Source organism: Diabrotica undecimpunctata, chromosome 7, assembly GCF_040954645.1.
Source record: "Diabrotica undecimpunctata isolate CICGRU chromosome 7, icDiaUnde3, whole genome shotgun sequence".
Classification (NCBI taxonomy): Eukaryota; Metazoa; Arthropoda; class Insecta; order Coleoptera; family Chrysomelidae; genus Diabrotica; species Diabrotica undecimpunctata.
The window spans coordinates 81,853,548-81,873,746 of record NC_092809.1 but is presented as its reverse complement, the minus strand read 5'-3'; the positions used below and the strand labels follow the sequence as shown (position 1 = coordinate 81,873,746).

Genomic DNA, 20,199 nt, shown 5'->3' with positions numbered 1-20,199 from the left:
GCAACCAATTTGTGGCATTAAGTTAATATGCCCCTTTTTTAACTTGGCTGCCCCGTACTGAAGACGACCAATAGTCAGAAATACGTATATACGGTTGCCTTCCATCGATATACCATTTTTGGTTTTCTGTTTTGCGAGGCATGCCATTGCTTTTTACTTTTATTATTCACTCACATTATCATTTTCCATTCTATATATATATATATATATATATATATATATATGTATGTATGTATGTACAGCGTTACAGGCCTTTTAGGCCCATTGCTGGATGGATAATTTCCATCGTTTTCTGTTCTAGCTATCAGCTTCCAATCTCTGATTCCCATCTCTCTGACATCTTCCATCACTACATATCTCCATTTCTTTTTTGGTCTTCCTCTCTTTTTTTTGCCCTCAGGTACTCTCCAAGCAATATTTTTGACTAGTCTATTACCTTTCATTCTTTCTAGATGACCGAGCCATTCTAGTCTACGTTTTTTCACCACTTTTGTTATTGTAGAGTTAGCATACAAATGGTACACTTCTGCATTAGTTCGTCTTCTCCATTCTCCCTCTACTACTTTCCCACCAAACATTCTGCGAAGTATCTTTCTTTCCCATGCTTCCAATGTGTTCTGTATGGTTTTGTTCATAGTCCATGTCTCGGCAGCGTATAGCATTGTAGGTCTAATTATAGTTTTGTATACTCTTATTTTTGTATTACAAGATATATCTTTGGCCTTAATTATGTTGCTCATGGCTCCAGCACACTTGTTGCTCTTGGTCAGTCTCAGGTTGATTTCAGTTTCTTCCTTATATGTCTGATCAATAAGAGTACCTAAGTACATATATCCATCCACCTTCTAGAATTCTACAACTGATCCATCCTCCACCTCCAATTTAAAGGATCACCTGGTGTTTGTTCCTTTTTTGCTCGAGATCTCCATGTACTTCGATTTATTAATATTAACTTTCAGTCCCATTTTAGAGCTTTTCCGAATCAGTCTTTTTGCTATATTTGATAGTTCTTTTCCATTTCTTGCAATGAGAACCACATCATCAGCGTATGCTAAACATTGATGCTCCTTATATAAAATAGTTCCGGACCTATCTATCCCACTAATCCTTATAATTTTTTGTAGAACTAAAATGGTTTGTCTAATTGTCATTTTTACCAATCTTATTATTTTTTCTGGCACTTGGAATTCTTTTAACGTTTCTATTAATTTGTTTCTGTCTATTGTCTCGTAGGCGGCTTTATAATCAATGAAAAGTACTTGTGATGAAATGTTGTATTCATAGCAATTGATCAGGATTTGTTTTAGCATAAAAATTTGATCAGTTGTTGATCTTCCTTTCCGAAATCCTCCCTGGTATTCTCCTATATTCTTCTCTATATATATATTTCTAATCGTTTTTTAATTAGTATGGCAAGTACTTTATATACTACCTCTAATAAGGATATTCCTCTATAGTTTGCGCATTCAGTTCTATCTCCTTTTTTGTGTATAGAATAAAATTATAATCGACTTATTTTATTCTTGAGGCATTTCTTCGGCACCCCATGCTTCTAGTATTAGCTCATGATACTATAACAAACAAGATATGCTCACTTGCCATTCTAATTTTAATCGACTTTGCGTATGACGTCATAGCGAGACAGGGGACTTGTGTGTATTTTATTTTAACGATGCATCATATGGCAACGTTGTTCCATTACTGTAATGAACAACTTCGAAACTTAAACTGTTAACGGTAAGTACACCTCGATGCCATATCTTGCACTAAGAAGTCATAATTAGTTACTTTCTGTAAAACCGTGGTTTGAAAATTAATAAATAATTTGCAAAATTAATTAAAGAAATATATGAATCTACGATTTCATTGTGTGTATTACAAACAAAATAAATATTGCTACAAAACATAAATCAAATATAAAAGGCCGGTAAAATGTAAAGAATTTGAACCATAAAGGAAAAGCGGGTCATACTTGAGACTTTATGAATATCATTTAGACATTTATTTTACAATCTTTCGAAGATCGGACAAGAAATGAAAGTTTTTATTGGGGGGTAAATATTGTCTTTATTCCTCTTGATTTAAGAATTTTGTCTATTTTGTCAGTGACACCTCTTATGTAAGGAAGAAAAGCTTCCGTATGATGAGGGTCTTAGTCTTTAGGAGATTGAGTGGGAGATCTGTGGATGCTCCTATTGATGTGATTTTCGCGGTAATCGTTTTGGATGAGGACTTGTTTTAAACTATAGAGCTCAGCAAGTCTACTTATCATCGCAAAGGCGTATTGATCTGGTGACAAGCATGTTAATGACTGAATTAATTTGTGAAGCGGGATGATGAGAGTTGGCATTTAAGTAACGATTGGTATGGGTGGGTTTTCGATAAACAGAGTGATGAAAACCTTGGGATTAGTTTTTCTTTATGGTAACGTCGAGAAACAGTAGGGATGAATTAGTTTACACCTCCATCGTGAACTAGATACTAGGATGTATACCATTCAGACGGGTTTTGAAAAGACATCAAAGGATCCCTGCCATGGGACCAAATGATGAATGTATCGTCAACATATCGTAGCCAACATGTGGGTTTGAGCATTGATGTAGATAGTGTGCGGGTCTCGAAGTCTTCCATAAAGAAATTGGCAATTACTGGAGATAGAGGAGAGCCCATTGGGCACCATTTATTTGTCTGTAGAATTGATTTTGGAAGATGAAATAAGTGTTGGACATACAATGTCTAATGAGAGATAAGTGGTCTTGCTCGATGGGGGATCGGGAGGCTGAGACCGAGGAAGCCCTTAAGAAGACATCGAAGAGGATGTCGGAAGTTCGGTGCAATGATATTCGACGCGGTTAAACCCGGAAGATTCATATAATATATATATATATATATATATATATATATATATATATATATATATCGAGAAAAGGAGTACGACCGTCAATCCAAATTAAACTAAGGTACACTCGAAGAGTGGTGGGTTTTTCGGTCAAAGTGGAGAAATAAAAGACAAAGAAGGTGGCTACTTCATCTATTTATTGAAGAAAGTTCATCTTACAAAGACATGTAGCAGTCAATGATGTTAAAAATATAAAAAAGCTTACGAAACTGGACATTTAGAGTTAAAGTTTTAAAAAACAATTAATTGAAACTATATATATATATATATATATATATATATATATATATATATATATATATATATATATATATATATGCCTGACATCAGGCATATATATGCCTGACATCAGGCATATATATGCCTGACATCAGGCATATAAACCTAAATCTGGCATATAAATCTCTAAAAAGTGCAGTGAAAGTGTTCGAGTGCCAAAATTCCAGCCAAAATTGTGATAGAAGCTTGTAAGAACTATATTAATCGGACACCGTCATTCTTAATTAGCCAATAAATTTATAAACCGTCTGAGGAAAAAACAAACGAAAAATATCTCCTTAATGAAAGAAAACGGAGTTACAAATTAACATATAAATACTGTATTTGGATACTAATTTACTTACACATTGTCCCCGATAAACTAATTAACTTGAAGAAAGTATAATTATTCTTCACTGTGCCAATACAACAGTACTGACAAGATTACAATAATTATTAAGCATTTTTGATCAATCGGTAATTGATCTTTCATTGCTATGGTTGAGGGATTTTCGTTTTCACGTAAAAAATCATAAATCTGAAAGGTATACCCGAACATTGTTACACTTCATTTTAGTGTATCAGTATATTATTTTTCATATTGCGCACTTCTTTTTTGGTTGTTATATAATACTATAAAATAATTTTTAACAATCTTATTGTCATACAATTTTGTCTATCGTCCTCACTAATGTACCGCATTTTAATCAAATTAATATATAAACATTGTAAATATATTACCAGTAGTTATATTAGTTCCTATTTTAAATAATACAAAGCAGTTTCCACGGCATTTCACCCACTCCCCCTACCTTTCCTCCGCATCAAGTACATGTTTAAACGATTCCTATAACGTTCCAATAGTAATTATCAATTTAACCCTCACAATTGTTCCATTATATCCAGCCAGAATGCGCGGAAAGCAAAGAATTCAAACGGTTGCCGTATATAGTCAGAAATGGTGAGATCCGCCCCCACCCATACTTCGAACGCTTTACAGAGGGGCTGGATATTTGAATTATGGCTATAAAGTCTGATATATCAAGATGTCTGTCAGTAGCTCTCTAACTTTTGATTGGATGTGTCTTTTAAATTTCCTGACAGTTAAAAAGTGTGCTAATTGTTTTTAGAATGAAAAAATGGATATAAAATTAATGTTATAGGTACGTATCTATTGAACGATTCGGTAACATCGCACATCAATATATTTCAATTGTAAGAAAATATTTTTTATTCAAAAGAATAAGTAAATAATTTCTAAAACTAATTTGAGATAAAGTATTATATTTAGAAATACTAGATAGATGACAATAATGGTAATAATAAGATATGTATATATATATATATATATATATATATATATATATATATATATATATATATATACATACATATAATAATTCAAGGTAACAAAATTCTTCTAATAATTTAATTTTTTCTAACTGATAAAATAAAAATTCAGATATATTATACATTTTAAAGTAGATGACTTTAAAATTATATTGTCCTTATTGTGAGTTACATTTCTGGGTCGACCTTATTGCAGATAGTTCATTAAATTATATGAAATCTACTTTAACTTAAGAATATCCGTCAGAAAAATAGCATGCGATTTGTCTTTAAAAAGACAACCACACAAAATCTGCAGTACCGATTCAGCTTCATTCCATTCTGTCACCAAATAAGTCTTAAACCAGTAAAAGTTTACAATGGGTTGGCTACTTGTTTGCATCACGTTTAAAGGTTTTTTCATAGGACCCTTAAGCTAGCGGGGACAAATGAGCGGAATCCAATTTATCCTACGTAATATTTTTTCACCCATTTATCAATAATTTATTACCACCCTAATAATTTTTCACCCCCAAACCACCCTAACCTAGCAGAATTCAGAAAAAAATTTCGCGGATGGCATGTTTTTTACCCATTTTATTTGGAAAACCAATCTTATTTGGAAAAGTTCCTGCTAGTTTAATATTTGAGCCAGCGTAATTAGAAAAAGATATATTTTTGAAATACCACAGGGTTCTGCTAGGTTTTAATGAATTTATTACCACCCTAGTAATTATTCACCCCTCAACTGCCTCTTATGGAAAACCAATAATTCTGTTAAAATTTGAGGTGAAAAACTATTCCTTTACAATTTCACTCTCATTTACTTATAACTGAAATAAAAAACTGTTCGCTTAAGTTTAGACTAAACGTTGATCACCATGATAATTTTTCACCAATAAACCAATCTTATTTGGAAACGTTATTGTTAACTTAATATTCGAGCCAGCAGAATTAATAAAAATTATTTTTGAAGTTCTGCTAGGTTTTTACGAATGTATTACAACCATAGTAATTTTTCACCCTCAACTAACCCATGTGGAAAATCAAAAATTCTTAAGTTAATATTTAAGATGATGAAAAATCTATTTTTACAATTTTACTCTATCAACCAACATTTCTGTTAGGTTAAAATTTATGGCGATTTTTTTTATATTACACTTACTTGACTTATAATTTAAATTAAAAATGTTTTCTCTTAAGTTTTTGCTAGACTTTCACCACTCTGATAATTTTTCACCACTAAAGCAATTTTATTTGCAAACGTTCCCGCTAGCTAAATATTCAAGCCAGCAGAATTAATATATATATATATATATATATATATATATATATATATATATATATATATATATATATATATATATATATATATGACGTACCACAGTGTTTTAATAGGTTTTTACAAATTGATTACCCCCTATTAATTTTTCACTTCTTAACTACTCCTTGTGGGAAGTCAATATTAAGCTATTAAGCGGAAGCTCAAACATTAAGCTAGCTAATTCAATATACCACATGATTCTGCTCGATTTTTACTATTTTTCACCTCTCGACTAACCCGTGGTAGCTTAGGTTAAAACAAAAAAAGTAATTTTTAAATACCACTGTATGCTACAAAGCTTTTGCAATTCATTTATCACCTTTACAATCGTTTACCCCTCTATAAGAAGCTAATAATTCTGCTAGGTTGAATTTTGAACTGACAAAACAAAATTATAAAAGGTATTTTTAATTTTTTTTGCATTGTACTTTTACTTCAACCTTTTACTATTTTTTGCTATCTTCCTATTTTTTGCTATCTTCCTATTTTTTACCTAACACACTGGACATAAATTCCGCACTTTACGTTCTAATTTTGGGGGCGTCCGGTATAAAAAAAATGCACGTTTTCACATTTCAAAAGTTAAAAATCAACTATAGACGTGATCGTGCGTAGATGAATGTACACTGGTGTTTACTATTAAAAATTACTCAAAAACTATTGTACTCAGCATAAAACACACTCAGGGTCAGTAAAGAGGTGCTATATTTGCAATTTATTGCCAAAGTTGTAAATAATAGTGAAGATGGCGGTATCAATCTAAAATCCGATTAAGACTTCAGCCCCCACTCCTTGATTGGCGGTACACTTCGCTCAGGTCTATCGATGTACCCAATAAATACAAATCTTTTTTCCGAATTCTGCTAGCTTGAACCTTAAGCCAGCAGAATCGCTCCCTTTAAGGTTGGTATGGTGGTGAAAATTATTAGGGTGGTAATAAATTAGTGAAAAATGGGTGAAAAAATATTACGTAGGTTAAATTGGATTCCGCTTATTTGTCCTCGCTAGCTTAAAGGTTCTTTTTTCATCATTAGTTGCGGTTTTTGGTCGGCCATGGGGCAATGTTTGAATTGAACTCGCTTCTACAAAACAATTCTTGTCGCAGTTTTGTTCACTGGTTTATGAATGAGATGTGTATTATTAAATAGTTGAGCTAACTAATCATATTTCTGATACAAGCGCCGCGCCGTAATGAAAAGAAGTAAACGTATTTCGACATTTTACTCATGACAATAAATACGAAATGGCAGTAGAAATAGTGCCTACTAGTAATTTTACCATATATTTTATAACCTTTTTCTAATTTTACTTTAAAGCCACTGGACTCCAGATCCAATTCAGTTAATAGTATCTCGTGTTAACGGTTGTATTTTTAAATTTAATAGATTATGTAAAATTGACAAAATACATAAGGAGTACCATTTTAAAAAATATATCTAAGTTATTTTAGAGCAATGGTTCACTCGGAATATTTTTAATTTATTTCTAGGGATACCTTGATATTAGGTAATTTTATTAAAAAAATTTTTGTAAACCTATATAAACCTAAATTTCTAGAGAAACATGGAGAAATGTAATAGACGCATTCTCCATCATCGTTCAGGACACTGTCAAAATAACAACGGAAGACATTTTTAACATTTGACTAGGTAGACATTAGTTTAGATTTTAAGATATTAAGATGATTAGACGTTTTTAGGCTTTTGTTTTATCTTTTTACGATGTTCCTAACTACATAAAATCAAAAGTATTTTATACGGTTGGCCTGATATTATTCGGGATGTGATTCTTGTCACATCCTGAATATAGAACAGTCGGTCTTAAAAAACTAAAAACGATCCTGTTAGAGAATTCATTTCCAGCGAACCTTCTAAATAGACTTATTTTTGGTGTCTCAAAAGTCATAACAAGAAATCAAACAGAAGTTTCAACAAACAACCAAAATACATTGTACCACTCTTTACCATATATTCCAGGTTTAACAAATAAGATACATTTAGAGAAGTACCTAATATCAAAATTGGAAAAAAAAATATAAAAACAATATCGAAATTACACACCAAACTTAAAACACCCTTAAATATTAAAGAAAGCTCCAATGTAGTGTACTCTCTACCCTGTAGTAATTGCAATAGAATATATATTGGAGAAACGTCCAGAAATTTGTCCGGAAGGTTAACATCGCACAAGAGTGACATTAATCTGAATAAAGTACAAGCCTGTGCATTAAGTGAACATTCTATTACGATGGGCCACACGCCTAACTATGATCAAGCAGAAATATTGAGAAGGGAAAGAAATTACAACAAAAGACTGTTTCTAGAAATGTGTTTTAATTAAAACTACACAAACCACCTTAAACAAAAGAGAAGACATTGTAAATCTTAGTGCTATAAATATACAGTAATCTTCTTTTAAATAAAAGAACAACAACTATATAAAAGTTCTTTAAAAGTTACACAAAAAAAAAGAGATTATTCCAAGTTCAAATAAGATAAAATTTATTGTTTATTTGTTTTTGGTTTTTTTCCCTTCTTAATTACTTATTAACATAAACTATGTTGCTTGTTTAATAAATGCAAACGAAACATTTTTACATACTATGTCAAAATTTGCAATGAAGGTAAGTGAAACATAGACACTTCCTCTGTCAAACTAACCTAAAATGAATGGTAACATACATACATAACATATGGAATAACATGGTATAGTTCATCCCAAACCCTTCTTTCAGTGCGTCACAGTTTATCGAATTCTCTCTAACGCATTAAGCTAGAAGTGACAGAAAAAACGTGAGTCTGTGATTATTATACATAGAACTTAGAAAATTATATTTCGTTCACGGGTATTTGTATATTAAAGTGAATTCTACTTACGGATATATAATTGGTCGGAGTTTAGAATACGCTAAATAGATATCCAATCAATGATGCGCATAAATATAATTTGACGCAGATGGTCTCGATAGTGACAGTACTTTGACAATGTCAACTGATAAAATGATAATTGTCATTCCAGGATAGTATTTTTAGTCATTTTACAGTGAAAATTTAATTTTGTATTTATTGTCATAAAAATATTTTAAATATGCCGAGATATACCGAGAATGAACAAAGACTAATATTAAAATTATTAAATTATTTTCAATTAGAAAAAGAGGCTGGGACAACTTTATTACCAGTTTCTGCCGTTCGTGAAGTAAGTTTTAAATTATTCTAAAAAATATTCACATTAGTAGTTTAAATACTATACATTTTAGCCATAGTGTTTGTAATAAATAATAATAAATACATAAATAAATCTTAGCTAATTAAGCACTTTCCTTGGAGTGTATAGAATAGGAATTATGACAAACTGCCGTTCCAATATAATGCACAATAAAAATTTTTATACAGGACGGGTCCTCTAATATGTAAATTAAAAAAAAATTGAATTCTTAAAGTTTTTACTCCACATTTTCAAAAAATAACATTTTCACATTTAGCCGATTACGATCCTTCAACTGTCAGATTTAACTAAAATGCCATGCAATAATTCTCGACATTCTTAAAATCCTATATGACGTCAAAATTAGTGACGCACTGAAAGAAGGGTTTGGGACAGACTGTAACCACAGTAATAAGTTTTGACTGAAAGTAAACGAAAATTAAATAATATACCTAATGTCAACCGTTAAGTAATTCTGTTAATTTTTTAATACAATTCTCACAAGGGTAAGCCTGTTAAAGATACAACAACTTCATTGTGTAATGCAGTTTTTTGTTTCAATTTTTAGTATGTTTTAAGAAAGAGTTAAATAAACTCAAAAGCTTAACAAACCTTAAAGAGTTTGTCAGTACTACTCATTTGCTTGTACTTAAAGGTCAGTATTTGACTACAAAACTCAAAATGTCGATATATATATATATATATATATATATATATATATATATATATATATATATATATATATCCGTACCTCGGAGGTAAAGGACACTATGTCCATTTTCTTACTTTTTCAGGAGAGCAGTTTTAAAATTTTTTAAATTTGTAATCAGTAAATACTCCAATGTTTCTTATATTTAACCGAGATTAATATATTATTATTGTGGTGTGTATAATCGTTTTTCATTCCATGAAGTGTTATATACCTGAGGCTTACCGTTCATTATTTAAAATTTTTTTAAAAATGTGTAGTTGGACATAGTGTTATTTACCTCTAACAAATTTTTTAAATAATGTGGCATTGCATGTTAAGGTCTTTACGAAATAAACAATACAAACACATTAAACAGCCTATACTATTATTTTATTAGAAGTAAATATTATAATGTTATAATAATTAAGTAAAACTATAGACGACAAGTTTCAAAAGTGTTAAAGATGCTCCATATCATCTTCATCTTCTTGTGGGTAATCGTTTGTGACTACATCGCTATGTGTTAAATTTTGATAAAACGCATGACAAACTGACGGAACAAAAGGCAGTAATGCAATTAAGTCATTGTACTTTTGTTTTGTGATTGGTAATGGGATTACCGAGACTTGATTTAATTGGGCTGGAAACGTTACTTGCTGTCTTTGATACCTCATGAAGTCCACTTCATACATATTTTGATTATTGAAATCGGTCTTATAAAAGAACTTTCCAATCTGTTCTTGTTGGACTTGTAGGAAAATACATGTTGACAGTAGAACAAGGTCTTTATTAACATTTTTTTTTCTACTTACAAAAGGAGGATTAGATGACAATTTCTTATCGAATAGCGTTTTGAAGTTTTTGAAATCTGCAAGTTCCATATTGTGCACTGTGAATTTACCTGATGTTTGCCTAACTAGTTGTTGCCAGTCCCATGGTGTTAAAATGGCAAAATTGGAGAGTTTCTTTCTTTTTCTTTCGATTAAAGCATGAACAGTGTCTGCTTCCATATGTGTGTGCCCTTTCAGTAAAAACTTTTAAGTGATCGTCTTTATTTGCAGTATCCAAAAATAGCACATTATAATACTTATAATTTTATTTTGTCCATAGCAGTTATTGGTCCAAAGAGTGATGTCCTCTACTTGACTTGAATTGTATTGTCAGCCCATTTCAAAATTGACGAGGCAATTTCATTTGCACCTCGGGCCCCTTTCGATTCGTTCCACATTATACATTGTACAGAAGAATCACTGGCATCATGTAATGTAAAATTTAATATCCAAAGCTTCCTTTTGTAGAAACTAATACAATTGTTTTTTAGTGGTGAAGGCAAACATTTTTGCAAATCACCAGATAGTACTTTGTATTTTGGTGACTCTTTAGCTATTATAAAGTCCAATTGTTTTAAGTTATACCGAGTTTTAGATTCAATTAGGTGAGCATCATGATCAGCCTGTACACTGGTTAGTTCGTCTGCAGTAAGATTATTTTTTAATTGAGCGGTGAATGTACTGCATGTATCGCAAATGTCTCTTTCGGGCGGTTTAAACGACAACTTGAAGTCTTTATTAAAAATATCTGCGTACAACCACTTTTTTGCTCTGAGCTTTGGATCTACATGTCTTTCATTGCATTCATCAATGTACAGTTGATACATCTTTTCTATTGTAAGTTCTGTGCCCAGATAATCTCTCTTACTCCTTTCTCTGGAATAATGACTCGTATTTTGGGAATGATTTAATATGTTGATGTATACTATTTATGGTTTCGGTAGGAGTTTTATTGGTTGGCGTGTGTCTACCTCTTTGATCAGCTTTTATTAAACCTCCTGGCTCAATTTTTTTCAACATATTTACTACTACTAAATTAGATATACAAAGTGTGTTTACAAACATAACCTTGCACACCTTCAATAGCTGATTGTTCACTGTAAAATGGTAGTGTAGTGTATTATTTTTAGATTTGGTAGAATTTAGATCTTTTTTTCTTGATCGAAGAGTAGGTTGGATGTCGATACATGAGAAGATAAATTGCTTTTTAAGATCTGAAACGTTTGTTCTAGTCCAGTATGAGTTGAAAATTTTTTGTCTTTCGTATTCTGGCCATCTTTCAGAGCATTTCATGCGACACATGCAAGGAGGCTTTAACATTTTTGCAGGCATGTCTTTGCCTCTTTTACTGAGATACTCTTTCCCACCAGCTATTTTTCGTTTGCGAACATTACAGGCCCAATTTTGTTCATTTACTACACGTTTTTTACCTTTTTGTTTGCACTTAGTTATATTTTGTACATTTCTTTTAACACTTATCTCTTCTTCTAAAATAACTTCATTATGTTCATTGAAATTGTCTGCATCACTGCTTAGGGATAAATCGTCCTAAAGAAGATTTTTTTTATTGCCCCGCTAATCGTAGGAGTAATAATAGCCTTCTCTTTTACCTTTGTTTTCGCTGGTTTACTTATACGTCTCATATCATTGTCGTCCGATTCTGAGCTTTCATCACTTAGAGGCTCATAGATTTTACCAATATCCAGCTAACAAACCAGCTAAAAGAAGGACTTGAATCGTGTTTTATTATAATTTATGAAAATATTTTATTTCAAAAATAATGTTAAAAAATAAAAAATTTAGACATGACTTTAAATTATTATGTTTAATTTCAAATCGAGAGCTGTCATTCGTTTCTCGTAAAGTGTAGCACAAAACTGTATTGAGTTGTGGCGTACTAGAATAAATAAAACACACTGGAAAAATTAAAAATTTAATTTGAAATTAATACAAAATGAATAACTTTTACAGTGAACAAGTCTGGAATTTAAATATATGTTTTATAATTCGAAACTGCTAAAATAATAGTATTTTGATATATCTCCATTATTAAAAAATTCTTCAAACATTTTAGACATTAATTCAACCTTCTCTCTGGTTATTAAATTTATTAGATACCGCTTTTTGTTGTTCATAATAAAAATAATATTTATCTAAACACATTTTTGAACGTTATTTTTTTTTATTTAGATTTAGTGCAATTCCGTTATCTGTGATGGCAACAATGAATTGTTTCACGAACCATTGTCTCCAGTCTGAACCAGAGATATGTAAGAGAGGCTCTCTTATATATCTCTGGTCTGAACACTGGTTTACATTGGGAAAAAAAAGTGTACCATTTCTATATGACGGGAAGTGTAGAAGGGTACATAACACTATGTCCGGATGGTAAATGACGGTGCACACATATAGTAGAGGTAAACAACATCAAGTCCACATGGTGTTGTTTGCCTCTGACTGGAAGTGGACTTGGTGTTCATTAAAAAGTCGGTAACTTGCCGTAGAATTGTCTCTGGACATAGTATGGTTTACCTATGTGTAGAGCCAGAAAAGTTATATTCAAAAGTGCAATAATCTAAATTTCGATAAAAATGGACATAGTGTCCTTTACCTCCGAGGTACTCATATATATATATATATATATATATATATATATATATATATATATATATATATATATATATATATCGACATTTTGAGTTTTGTAGTCAAATACTGACCTTTAAGTAATATCCAAGTACGCTAAGTTTTGCCGACGACCAAATAGTGATTGCACAAGACGAGGATGACCTCAGTTTTATGATGAGAAAACTGGAGCAGGAATATACAAAGAATGGGATGGAAATAAACCTAAAGAAAACTGAATACCTAACAACGGAGAATACAGAAATAAAACAGCTGGAAATAGACGAAGGTAAACAAATCAAAGGAACAGACAAGTATAAGTATTTAGGCTTTATAATATCAAACAAAGGAACAACGGAGGAAGATATAAAAAATAGACTAGGACAAACAAGAGACTGCATACGAAAATTGAACCCGGTACTATGGGATAAGAACATCAGCATGAAAACAAAGAAAAAAATATATAATACCATGACAAGAAGTATCCTCACTTATGGGTGTGAAAATTGGACAATAAATAAGAAAAAAGAGGTTAACCTGGTACGGACATGTCAGAAGAGCAGACCAAAATCGGTGGATAAATAGAATAACAGAGTGGAGCCCAATAGGAAAAAGAAAGAGAGGCAGACCCCGAAGATCTTTCAGAGATGAAGTGGACGAAGCAATGAGTAGAAGAAACCTACAGGAGGGGGACTGGCTAAACAGGAACAATTGGAGAAAACGGTTGAGTGAAGGAATACAGTGAAAACTGTGGAAATTCTTGTATATATATATATATATATATATATATATATATATATATATATATATATATATATATATATATATATATATATATATATATATATATATATATGTTCGGAAAGATTTCCGCGGTTAGAACAATATAAGAATTAATATTAAACTCACCATTCTTCCAGGCGGAACCGCGTTAATTTCCATTGCGCCGAGCTTTCGACATCCTCTATGATGTCTTCTTCAGGGATTCCGTGGTCTCAGTCTCCCGAGCCCCCAGACACTACTGCACTGACCACTATAAACTTCACTTCTGTAGTACAGTACACTACACTATAGTGTAGTGAAGTGAATAGTGATGTAGTGTCTGGGGGCTTGGGAGACTGAGACCTCGGAAGACCTGAAGAAGACATCAAAGAGGATGTCGAAAGCTCAGCGCAATGGAAATCAACGCGGTTAAATCCGGAAGACTAGTAAGTTTAATATTAATTTTTATAATAGTATTATTCTTAGCTCTAGGTTTAATATATATATATATATATATATATATATATATATATATATATATATATATATATATATATATATACAGAGTGGCCCAAAAGTCTGGAAACGATCAATTATCTCGTAACTTGTTAATCATAATTGTACAAAATTCGAGGTACACCTATTTTGGGATACGGAGATTTCATATTTAATATTTGCAATGTTGCCAGATTTGCCGTTTATATATATATATATATATATATATATATATATATATATATATATATATATATATATATATATATAAGATACAATATAAAGACATAAAGATATAATATATATATATATATATATATATATATATATATATATATATATATATATATATATATATATTATTAGTAACTTTGGTTTTTCAAATTCATCACTCTGTATATTCAGTCATTATTGGAATCTCTTATTCAATACGAGTTCAACCATATGTAACACTTATGATTTTATGTAGTCTGGAAGGTGTTAAATACATAAAACAGAAGTCTGGCAACGCCTAATTGTCTCAATACATTTTTTAATACCAACTATTTTCAAGTCGTGGCAAGACGTGTGTGCCACCTGATAATGTTAATACTAATTTCAAAAAGGTTAATAATTTCAAACCGTCTACATAATCTTGCCAACAACATCAAATATTGTTATATCTATTATAAATTAAAATAGATATTTTTTTTTATCGTTAATAGAAATTTTAAATTTATTTCAGGTTTTGTTAAACTATTATGTATTCTCTATATCAAGCATGGTTGACATTAGGATCATGCAGCAATGTTTCTCAAACGACCCCGGCGATATCATCAACATCACCATTAAATTTATCAACATCAGCAAATTTATCGCCAGTTCCTGACGTTAACCTTCAAGTTGGGCCCCACTTAACTCAATTTTCTGCACATAAAATAGTTTTAACAACACACAGTGGATTTTTCAAGGCTGCTATAGTTAATCAACCAGGTAATGTATACTTTTTCTACCGATAAATTAGCAAGAAGTCCCTAATAGAACCTTAGTCTCCGGTAAATCCGTCATTACGTGACTTATCGTCATAATTTCAAAATTAAATAATAATCGGTAATTTTACATAATCATCCGTAATATTGTTCTTAACAAGGAAAATCTTTATGAAACTGTTTTATATATTTGTGATTTTGAATTTTGACCCGTCCTTTAAATAGATCACTGAGCGTGTTAGTGTATATTGTTGTATGAATGAGTTAAAAACAGTTTTGAAATTAACATTTGTATTAGCGTTTAATAAAATAAGTTTGTGTTTTCTGATATTGTATAAAACAATTTTTACACAATGTTACAGTACATTTTCCACAATATGTAGTGGTTTGGCTTTCCAATTTTCTCCTTCACATCGTCTCTGTTCTTCACGTTTCTCCATAATCCTTCCCATCGAATTTTATGTCTGTAAATACATTAGATGTTGAAGTTCTCGATCTTCCTACTATACTTCTTGTACTAAGAGTTAAGTTTAAGTAGAGAACTGCTACAGATCGAAGAAAATCTAATAAAGTCTTATTTGGATTATGGACTTGTTTTTAGAAAAGCCATGAATTTATTAATGATATTAATTAGGCGTGTGACTATTCGCCAATACCACTTTTAAGCTCTAATTTTAGTGACATATTTTCCAACAAATTAGTAGTGTTGATGCAGGCCTTCTCTTATAATAAATACTAGCGGACCAACTCGACATCGAGTTTTTTAAATGAAATTTTTATTTTGCGAGAAAAATATACAATATATACAATGACCGGAAGTAAAAATATTTTTATCAATAACTCAAAAACTATAAATGATAATTTCGTGAACCTACATTTTTGAACTCTACGTTGAATTCTCTATTGATTTGACTAATAAAAACGAAACCGGAAGTCGACCTCAAAACCGGAATGCAATTTTTAGTTCATCAAAGGAAGTACATATTTAGATTCGTCCCGACGAGACCTTTCGATCCATATATACATTGTGGGGTCTAAAACTTAAAGTAAATTTTAACTTCCGGTCATCTCAAAACCGGAAGTGAATTTTTGTACCAAAAGTATATCTTGGCAATCTCATACGTAATACTAATAATATTCCGAAAAAATATTTTAATTATCTAATATGGTTTTTGAGTAAAGTGGTGGACAAGAAAAGGGCTTAGCGTTTTAGTATATAAGATCTGCTGGTAAAATAATTTTTTAAAAAATATTCGGTGACTTGCAGGTTCAGAAATGCACTCTGACAGATCAAGTACTACCCTTTATCCTTAGGTCAAATATTCGCGATTTTTTTGCCAGTATAGAAGTCAAAATTATAACAGTATTGGCTACTTCCACAAATAACCCAAAATTAGTAGTCGAATCGAATAAGCTTTCCACGTCTAAATTGCTTCAATGAGTTATGTCCATATTATTTCACAATAATTTCATTTACTTTATTTTTTATATTTATTATCCAAAACAATATCCGTAAAATATTAGTTACTGCGGAATAATTTTTCCTAAATATGATAAAATATAAAACTAAAACTTTTTATGCACATCACAAAAAAAATGTAAAATTACAAAAAATACAACGACTTCTGCACATATTCACATTTAACTGAATACTGAAATACTTCACATTTTGATAACGCTGAGTACCAGTGTCATATTTATAGATTAGTAAAATAAAACTTATAATGACGATTCAACAATTTATATTTCCGATATTTATTCATAAATATATTATAATAAAGGGCCGATATAAAACTTTTATTATTAAATGTGTAAATCTAAACGGTCAGCAAATTTATCAGATGTTTATATTTTTTTTTTGAAAGGATATTGGAAATATAATACAAAAAAATAATATAATTCAGTTAACTATAGCCTAAAAGATCTATGGATTTTTTTTTAATTTAAACAAATTTTAAGAGTTGGAAAAAAATTAAATTTTCAGTTATCTATAAATAGAACGCTGAGCTTAATGAATAAGGCTGTGTAGGGTTTTATTAAGAACTGGAAAGATCCCTTCTATCAAATTATTCTCAAATACTCAATTTATAAACTATTTGTCTGGTAACCCTAAACATAATAAGAATAGACAAGGCATAGTGAGCAAAACAGTGTAACGCGGAGCACTCGATCGGTAGAATATCTATATCTCTTTAGCAACGCTTGCACATTACGCATATGCCGCTGTACTCTGTTCATAGATATAATAGTATGTGTTTTCGTAAGAATTTTATACCCAATAAATTTTATTTTAAGAGATCAAGTAAAAAAAGCAAATAGACTGGCAGTATGCCTTAATAACACTATATGGTGAAACAGACTCATTAACATTGAGATGAAGTCAAGAATTTATAAAGCCAGTGTAAGACCAATAATGACATATGCCTCAGAAACAAGACCCGACACAGTCACAGCACAAATGCTACTGGAAACGACCGAGATGCGAGTACTGTGAAGAATTACAGGAAATATGCTAAGGGATCGTTCGCTAAGAATTTTGCTTAGTTGAGGAGATATGTTGTGGAATGCAATTTTTAGATTCCCCATGTCTCTAATAACATCTTTATCAACGTCTGTTTTGCCTTGCAATTCTTAGAAGGCACAGATTTAAGCGAAATTCTGAATTTGGTTTCGAAAATTAGTTTACGGATTTTATTATCAGATGTCGCTATTTGCGTCTATACGAAGCCATGTTAGAGTTGCTTCCTAAGACAGAAAAGATTTATTTTCACGTTCAGAGCGACTGCGAAAGCCGTTCTGATGAGGCCTATTAGGCCAAAATACGTATAAGCGGCTGCGCAGGCGCCCTGTACGTGAAATCAAATCTTAACTGTCTTTTTCTTTTTGTCTACATTTTTGTTTATGTACAATTATGTCGTAAGGTTAACAATAAACGAAATAATTCAATAATTATACACACCCACCCCCTTCCAATATATCCCTGAACTCAAAAAATCTCGCGGACGAAAAATGTGTAAAAAAAGAAATTGTAGTAAATCGCAAAACCAATTATCCTTTAAATAATCTGGCGGCTAACGCAACGGCAGAATTCATCCACTATTTTAAATTTACACTATCATTGCCCCCCCCCCATTGCCCCCCCCCTTCGCCCCACCTAAAGGTTAGAATAATAAAATTTAGGGTAGCCCACCAAACTTTTAGATACTGTCACCTCTAACTCCACAGCAGTTGCGGCGACTGACGTCCATTTTGCTGACTATGGAACATTATTCAACTGCTACAAATAAAATTTATTCCGTATCAAATTCCTACGAAAACAAAACGCTACCTCACGTACTATATGTTCACCGGCTATTTCACGTTTTCTACCGCTAGAGTCAAAGCTCATCTCGATTAGTCATAAGAAGATTCTTATTATGTCTATATTAGTTTGCTAGATCTAATTGGCGGCCATATGAAGCCAAAAGACGACGAGGAAGACCGCAAATGCGATTAAGCGACGATATTAAAAGAACTGCAAGGCCAATGTGGAAACCTCTTACAAACAACAGAGATGAATGGCGAGAATTAGGAGAGGCCTATATTCGGCAATCTGAATAGAGAAGTGGGCTTAAAAAAAAGTTTGCTAGATCAGGAGCGTATGATAGACAGAAAAAGATACTAAAAGTGATCATCGGCGTTACACCTATATTCAAGGAGCGACCCATACCTTACCTAGTCTATTCTTATTGTCTATGCTGGTAATATTCTATTTAAACAGGTTCAGTTAATAAAGAGGGAAAATCGAAGCAGAATGTTTATCGTCAACATCAAACTACATATTTTAATTTTTAGCTTAATTTATACTGAATATAAACTGGTATACAGTGATGAGTATCTTACCACCCGGCTTTTTAACGTAAGAGATAGAAAACACAGTTACCTTGTAAAATAAAAAGAGATGAAACTCGTAGAGGTGGGAAATAATCGGTAGAAACCTATAATTTACATTACATTACATTACCACTATCGATAGTCTCACACCTTTAGACGTTAGCTTCGAGCTAAATCACCTCGGTCATAATTATTATGGGTAACGTCGTTTGTGTGACGTATTTCCATTTTTAATTTGGCATAAAGTAAAAACTGATTGACCACAATAAAGCAAAAATGTGAATAAAATAATTTAATTAATACTGATTATTTAATCTAAAGTTTTAAATTATTAACCAAGAATAATTTCTACTATGATTTGAGGAGTTTTATACACTCTTGTCACAGAATATTTATCAATCCTTCGTGGCTTAGTGGTAAGAATTCGACACTGCGACACAGACGTCGCAGACGATTAGAGTTCAAAACCCACATTATGGTTTTCTTTTTTTTTTTTTAATAATTTGAAATTATGCAGAGATCGTTTTGCTTTGAATCACTAAACATTTATGTCACTCGTTACTAGTATTAGAAGTGTTTAAAGTTAAACATAAATATCTTATTGAAAAAACAGTATCGTTGTACTTCGAAAATAAAGTAAAAATTCTTCAAAATTAAAAGAACGTTTAAAGAGTGTTTAAATAAGTAAAAATTCTACAAAAATAAACTGTACAGAGGACAGAGAACTGTAAATCTATCTGTACAGAGGAATTGATATTAACACTGAGATTCACCGGATTATTTTGAATTCACAACTGAAGACTGTAAAACTGTAATTGAATTTTAATTATTTTGTATTTCTATTTTATAACATTGGAATAAGAATAAATTGTAAATAATGAGTTTTTCGAAAACTTGTTACCTAATATGTATCATATTTTCTATTATTTTTTGATTGA

The 20,199-nt window shown here is 31.3% G+C and overlaps 2 protein-coding genes across 4 annotated transcripts in view; one reads left to right on the top strand and one right to left on the bottom strand.

Moving 5' to 3' along the window:
* The window catches only part of Smr (nuclear receptor corepressor smrter), a 690,586-nt gene that overhangs the window by 189,956 nt on the left and 480,431 nt on the right, over positions 1 to 20,199 (bottom strand). The window lies entirely within an intron of this gene.
* LOC140445537 (uncharacterized) overlaps positions 1 to 20,199 on the top strand; it is a 64,756-nt gene that overhangs the window by 42,365 nt on the left and 2,192 nt on the right. The window contains exons 1-2 of one of the 3 annotated variants that reach the window (XM_072537631.1): positions 4,226 to 4,320; positions 15,145 to 15,392. In XM_072537631.1, the coding sequence (XP_072393732.1) occupies positions 15,161 to 15,392 (232 nt within the window). In that variant the 5' untranslated portion in view covers positions 4,226 to 4,320; positions 15,145 to 15,160. Of the gene's footprint in view, positions 1 to 4,225; positions 4,321 to 9,416; positions 9,524 to 15,144; positions 15,393 to 20,199 lie in introns of those variants that run through there. The other 2 variants (XM_072537632.1, XM_072537633.1) reach the window with 2 other exon arrangements.